General features: G+C 43.0%; 1 protein-coding gene across 1 annotated transcript; it reads left to right on the top strand.

The window, feature by feature from the left end:
• Positions 1-407: 407 nt before the first annotated feature.
• Positions 408-5,253, top strand: LOC147625606 (aspartic proteinase oryzasin-1-like). The gene is made up of 14 exons (XM_086817129.1): positions 408-537; positions 672-1,032; positions 2,682-2,742; positions 2,822-2,916; positions 3,056-3,168; positions 3,265-3,433; positions 3,621-3,660; positions 3,766-3,830; positions 3,907-4,020; positions 4,169-4,230; positions 4,326-4,470; positions 4,554-4,673; positions 4,801-4,883; positions 4,969-5,253. The coding sequence occupies exons 1-14, from the start codon at positions 509-511 to the stop codon at positions 5,051-5,053; spliced, it is 1,542 nt and encodes a 513-aa protein (XP_086673255.1). The 5' UTR covers positions 408-508; the 3' UTR covers positions 5,054-5,253.
• Positions 5,254-6,738: the final 1,485 nt, after the last annotated feature.

Raw genomic sequence — 6,738 nt, 5'->3', positions numbered from 1 at the left:
TTCGTGAACTGCCTGAGGAGGAGACGGGAAGCACAAAGGAGAAGGAGCAACGCCGATGAGGTCGACCGGACGAGACGGCGCATTGAACTGAAGTAACGAGGGTGCATGCAGCTGCCACGCGTTAGGCTGAGGAAAGCCTGACGCGGCGGCCATGCAGACAGCCTCGGCCCCGACGGAGCGCTTGAAGTGACTGATGGTTGAGAACTTCTGATTAATAAACTGCTAATCCTCTGTGAAACTACTGATTAACTACCGCTAATCCCGACCTTCACATGAGAGCAGAGACTGTCATGTTGTCTGTGATTCACCATGTTCTTTACCTTACTCAATCCTTCATCTCCCATACTCTAGTGTTATAATTAATGTGAAACAGAATTTTCTCCTTATAGGTTTAGTTGGCTTCTAAGGTAAGGTGTGAAGGGACCCCCGCGGACGTGTGAGATAATTCAATTCTGGTTTATTGTTGGCACTGTCTTCCCCGTCCAAGCGAATATATCGACCTGTACGTATGCGAGGTTCTGCAATGGCGACGACCAGGTTTTGAGTCACCCGCTCAATTTTGTTCAGTTTCGTTTTTCTTGCCAGATTTGTGTGTTTCGACCCATATTCTCTTCCAATTGTTGTGTTCCTGCTGTCATTTACCACATTTTCTTTTGCCCATTTTTCTGCAGAATCTCTTCATCTCGCTGCCCTACAGAAACCATGGCGAGGGTTGTTCTTTCTGTTATATTCCTTTTAGCCTTGTTCACAGTTGCCTTCTCGTCTGAGTTGCAGCGCGTCAGCTTGAAGAAGAAGGCTATAGATGAAGACACTCTGAAGGTGGCAAAGCTCCGATTGAAGGATCGCGCACGTCTTCAAGGTCCCTATGCAGGCCACCACCTGTATGCGGGGCAAGGCGTGGAGCTGAAAAATTATTTGGATGCCCAGTATTATGGAGAGATCGGGATTGGAACTCCCCCTCAGAAGTTCACTGTTGTCTTTGATACCGGCAGCTCCAACCTGTGGGTGCCCTCTGCCAAGTGCCGCCTCTCGGTATGTATCATGAATTTGTGTATGTAATCCCATTTTCGCATCCCATAGAGATTCTATGATCATGCTTGCCTTGTTGTGAGGTTGCATGGAAAATAATTGGGTGCTAGGTTGATAGGCTTACAGGGATGTGTATAGAAAGGGATTGCTGCATTTTCTTGGCATTGGACAGTTTTGGGCAAGAACAGCGACTCCTTAAGAGCATAGTTCAGGATCTCTGATCTTGCAGAGCATACCTTGGGTCGAGTTAGCCATTGTAAGCTATCCAATGCTAGCTGGTGTTGTCTGTGTTGTCTCTATTATTTGACTCTTTGGGCATGTGACTAATCTGTGCGTGCCTCCCTTCTGATTATGATTTGTCTTGTTGCTTGTTATCTCCTAGTGGAGAGTCACCATGCAGTATGCAGAGCATTGGAAGCCATTCTTAGAGTTTTCCCAAAGTGTCAAGTTCTAAACTCAGGCCTTGCCAGGCTATTGTGTATGGTTATGGGGTAAAGTTGCATAGATTGGGTCAAGTTTTTATTAAGGTCAAAGCCACTTTTGATGGCTTATTGACAGGGCAGACTAGGGGTGTTCTATTTGGCCCTTTTATTTTACAGGGTTGAGTAAGGGAGAGGGGGAATTTCATGTGTTTTTTGCTTAGAAATATAATGTCTTATTTTCAAGGTAGGTGGAGCAAGGCAGCAGAGTTTTTTCTTGTACAAAATTGTTAGTTCAGGTCGTGTCATGCTTGTTGACATTAGGTCCGTGGTTTGTTGGTAGTAGGACACAAGCAGCCTAGCCTGTGTGGGCAAGCAGCCTAGGCAGATCATACCTTTCTATTATGATGACTTTGTTCAAGAAAACCAGCATCCACACCACATACTTCCTACTATTCACACTTGATGATCGCATGTGTTCCGTTTTCATTTTGAACACTAGAACCTATTCGCGGGTATTTGCCACTGATAAACTTTGATTAAAAAAACCAGTGCCCGCACCGTATCACTCACACTTGAGGATCATATGTGCCTCTTTTTCTATTTGAGGAGCGCTCTGATGACATGTTAGAAACTTGAGAACAATCCCTTACTGTGAAGAGATATGGACGACTCCGAATTCTGCATGGTTGCCCCTCCATTGAAGAATTAGCAGAACCCCTTTTATAAGTTCCAAGACTCTTATCATCCATGCGAGGATCACATTTGACATGTTATGTGGAATTGTAGTTAATGATAGAATGAGTTATGGTTAATGATTTGTATATAAGATGCTTGTAAACTTGATTTGGAGAGGAACTTACGGCACTTAGCTTTTAGGTGTTCTATGAACAATTTACAATCTTCTGGCCTCTGTAGCGTGGGACTGGATTGTACAAGAAAACTGTTTTATTGTAAGGCGTTCAGTGTTGTGAGTTGAACTTCAGACCACAAGGGCATAGGTTGGTCAGTATTTTACACCTAGTTTTCAACTGATTTGTTAGTTAGTGGTGTGATGGTCCTTGCCTGACGAAGGTTCTCATGCGCTTTGGCTCTTAATGTTTACATGTTATCACGTTTATGTGTGCGTTGCATCTCCGGAAACTCTTCGCATGGCCACTGGTATGCTTGAGTTGCTTAACTTCTGTAATATATATGAGTGCTGGCTGATTGCTTGTTATGTTTTGGATATAGGTATCTTGTTATCTTCATCCCAAGTTCAAGCCCAGCAAATCCTCCACCTATAAAGAGGATGGTGAGCCTAACTGCACATTCTTGTGATCTGTAAATGCATGGATTTAGCACTTTCAGCTGACATGTACCTCATTTTATAGGCAAGGAATGCAACATACAATATGGTACTGGTGCTGTCTATGGCATTCTTTCGCGGGATACAGTGACTGTAGGTGATATTGAAATTACTGAACAGGCAAGGCTTTGACACTGTCTGTGTAAGCTGTCTTTAGCAGTCTCAGGCACAGATGACTGCGGTTTTGTTGGTACTCGGCAGAAAGTATGTGCCATGCAGTCGTGACTCGGCCTTATGATGAAATTTATGGAATTGGCAGGATTTTATGGAGGCTGTAAAAGAGCCAGGACTTACATTTCTGCTTGCTAAGTTTGATGGAATACTCGGACTTGGCTTTAAAGAGTTTGCAGTGGGTGATGCAACTCCTGTCTGGTGATTGCAGCTCACATGTTGTTTTGTGTGACGGGTGGTCTCAAACCTGTCTTTCAGCTTGCCTTTATAATTGGCCTCTGGTGGTGGTATGTGCAGGTACAACATGCTGGATCAAGGCCGAGTTTCCAGTCCAGTGTTTTCGTTTTGGCTTAACAGGAATGCACAAGATGAGAAGGGTGGGGAATTGATCTTTGGTGGAATGGATCCCGATCACTATGTTGGGCAGCATACTTACGTGCCTGTGACAAGGAAGGGCTACTGGCAGGTGTAGAAGAAAATCGTTGAGTTTTGCGTCAAGAGTGAATTTAATTTCCTTCTCCCTGTCTAGTTTCAAATACAAAACCTGTTCAAGAAATTATGTACCTGTGTTCTTAAGCACGTTTTATCCACAAGTGCCACATATCTTGCCTTGTCCCACTTTCTGACTGACTCTCTGAGTATATCCTCTGCAGTTTGACATGGGAGATTTTCTGATTGATGGGAAGACTACAGGTATTGTGCCCTACACTGCACGATACAGTTCAATTCTATCTCTTTCTTGACCTTGTGCCTTGTGCAAGTGCTTAATATATACTTTTTCATATTGGGTTTGAGCAGGTTTCTGTGTCAAGGGATGTGCTGCTATTGCAGACTCCGGAACTTCTTTGATGGCTGGTCCAACAGTGAGTAGACTTTTCTCTTGTTTGGCTCGTATGTTTGTGGAGCGGATTATGCTGATCAAGGACGTCTCTGCATCAGGGAATAATCACTGCTATCAATGAGGCAATTGGAGCAGCTGGAGTGATGAACCAACAATGCAAGACTGTAGTGACTCAGTATGGAGAAGCAATGATTGAAATGATTATGCAACAGGTTTGATGTCCCCCGTCTTCATTATTATCTATTTGCATTGTCCAAATGTCAAACGACTGTGAATTGAACCATGTCACTTTTAAAGATAACATAAGCTTCTGTAGGTTTAATCTGTAACTTTATTTGGGTATGTATGTTGCGATAACAGATGAGCCCCTATAAGATTTGTGCTCAGATTGGCATGTGCTCTCAGAGGGCACAAGGTGAAGAGTAAGTATTCTAGATCTTTTATATGATGCAATTTGGTGATGCCAAAATATGTGGCTGCTCTCTTCCGGGCCTGATGTGATTGCTTTTTTGAACAGGGCAAACATTGCTAGTGTAGTGGACAGAGGTCATCATGGTCTTGGAGATACAGGATGCTATGTATGTGAAATGGCTGTTGTTTGGGCTCAGAATCGAGTCATGAACAACCAGTCTGCAGAGTTGGTCAAGGCCTATATTAGCAATGTGAGACCTTGTTGAACAAATTCTTAATGATGTTTTGTAGTTTTTCTGGAGGCTAAAGAATTGTATGACGGTCGCTTTGATAGTTGTGTGAGCGCCTGCCAAACCCTAACGGGGAGTCTGTGGTAGATTGTGACCGTCTTTCTTCAATGCCTGATGTGACCTTCACCATTGGGGGAAAACATTTTAGTCTCACACCTGAACAGGTACACGTCATACATGTCATTTGTCTATTATACTACACCAATGTCAGATGGTTTATGTGGAGCAAGGTTTGATGTGTAACAACATTGGAAATTGACTATTTATGGCTCATTCCAAATGTTGTGACAGTACATTCTGAAAATTGGAGAAGGCAAAGAAGCTCAGTGTGTCAGTGGCTTTATGGGACTTGATGTACCCTCTGGACCTTTGTGGTAAGGCCTCAACATGGAAATGTTAAGCTGCTTTGTTCTTTTTGGCTAAGTTTCAAGGGACTGAATCTATATTGCCTCCTTACAGGATATTGGGAGATGTCTTCATGGGTGTCTATCACACTGTTTTCGATTATGGGGAAGCCCGTGTTGGCTTTGCGAAGGCAGCTTGATTGTCAACAAACAAAAATTACAGATGATTAGAGGGCTGTCTGTAACACGCAGGCAGAAATTTATGTAAATGTAAAAACCTAGCTTTCTTGGAAAGCTGTCTGCCGTCGAGTTTATGTAAATAGACTACTGACATATACTACCATTATGCCAACATTGGCAAGGCATTTGATCAATCAACATGTTCATATATTTGTTATTTTGATGATTCTTTCAGTGTTACCTGGCTATATTAGTATATGGGATCTGAACAGTCAAGTTCTATCCTATTAACAAGTAATTGTGATGTGTTCTAGTGCTGTTACTACAAGGCAGGCAATCTAGTGATGTTCGGTAGTTTTTACTAGGTATGTGGCTTGAGTGGATGACACTAGGTATGTCGCTTGAGTGGATGACACTAGGAACTTGGTGGTGTCATTGAGTCAGAATGCTTTGAGCTGGAAATGTGCTTTACGTCCTTTGTTTATTATATATAGTTGAATTCTGTGTATGGTGCAAATTGTCACCCTTCCCCCACCAGAATCTATGCCTCTCCACCCCCCCAACCAGAATCTGTGCTCTTCGTTTTTAGCCGCCCAATTTGAATAGATGTGTGCTTCAAGTCTCTGAGCGACTAAGTCAGCCCTAGACTATTTCCCCCCTTTGCTCTATATTCTCCTTGCTGAAAGGTTACGCAGTGGCTCTAGACCATTTTACACCTTTTGCACTATATTCTCCTTGCTGAAAGGTTACGCAGCGGCTCTGAGATGACAGTATCGTGTCTAGAAAATGTGTAACATTGGTTGTGAGGGTATTCTAGTGAGGTCTTGCCTTGCATCATCATTGTCTATACAGTTAGAAGAATCATTTGTGCAAGGATATTGTGCAATGGTTGTGCATGGATATTGTGTCGTTGCGTAGTCTGGACTATGCAGGCAGATAGTGAAGTAAAGAGTTTCATGCCTGCGTGCTATGTGTAGTAAAGCTTATGATAATTGCAGATGTGTGTTGTATTCACACGCTGAATTGTAAAGCTGGATGCTTATTTCCTGGAGTGCACAGTTTCGTTGTGAAGGTGCCTGCCTCTTCATGCAGGGACCTCTTCAATGGGTTGATGTGGAGGGGTGATGTGTACATGTTGGGTACTTATCTTCTGCATTTTGACCAAGTGATCGTAGTAATAATGTGCATTTTGTTTTGCCTTAAATGGTTTTTATTTTTCCTCAACAGAATGGATTTTCACCAATTGTCATTACTGTAAACTGCTTCTGTACATCTACACATCTGAAACAAATCATTTTACCTAGTTAAGCCATGTTTGATTCCGATGCTCGCACAAAAGAGTCATCAGGCTGCCAATGAGGTGATAGCTCAAGTGGTGAAGGTGTTTGCCTAGGACCAAGAGGTCTTGGGTTGAAAACCCCCTTGGTGCTTCCTCGGCGGCATCGCCTACGGGCGGATAATTAAGCACATACGGGCGGTGGAAAATTAGTAACTACGGGAGGATCTTGGGCCTAAGGCCAGTCGTACAAAAAACTCATCAGGCTTTGGCCACTCTCTACTTCAAGGTGAATGTGACCTAGTTGGCATTCACACGAGGTGTGCATGTGCACGTGTAGTGCTAAGAAAATGAATGGAATTAGTATGAAACACAAATTTCAAAAGACAGAATAACGATATTTTTTAAAAGGAATTTTTCTTGACACGA

This window comes from Cibotium barometz, chromosome 23 (assembly GCF_041138505.1).
Source record: "Cibotium barometz isolate CiBa-2024 chromosome 23, ASM4113850v1, whole genome shotgun sequence".
Classification (NCBI taxonomy): Eukaryota; Viridiplantae; Streptophyta; class Polypodiopsida; order Cyatheales; family Cibotiaceae; genus Cibotium; species Cibotium barometz.
The sequence above is the reverse complement of the archived record's forward strand: the minus strand, read 5'-3'. Positions and strand labels throughout refer to the sequence as shown.

Coding starts and splice junctions, on each gene's coding strand:
- LOC147625606 (XM_086817129.1), top strand. CDS start 509: ATGCGAGGTTCTGCAATGGCGACGACCAG. Junction 538..671: donor TCTGCAATGGCGACGACCAG/GTTTTGAGTCAC, acceptor ATTTTTCTGCAG/AATCTCTTCATCTCGCTGCC. Junction 3,169..3,264: donor GGTGATGCAACTCCTGTCTG/GTGATTGCAGCT, acceptor TGGTATGTGCAG/GTACAACATGCTGGATCAAG.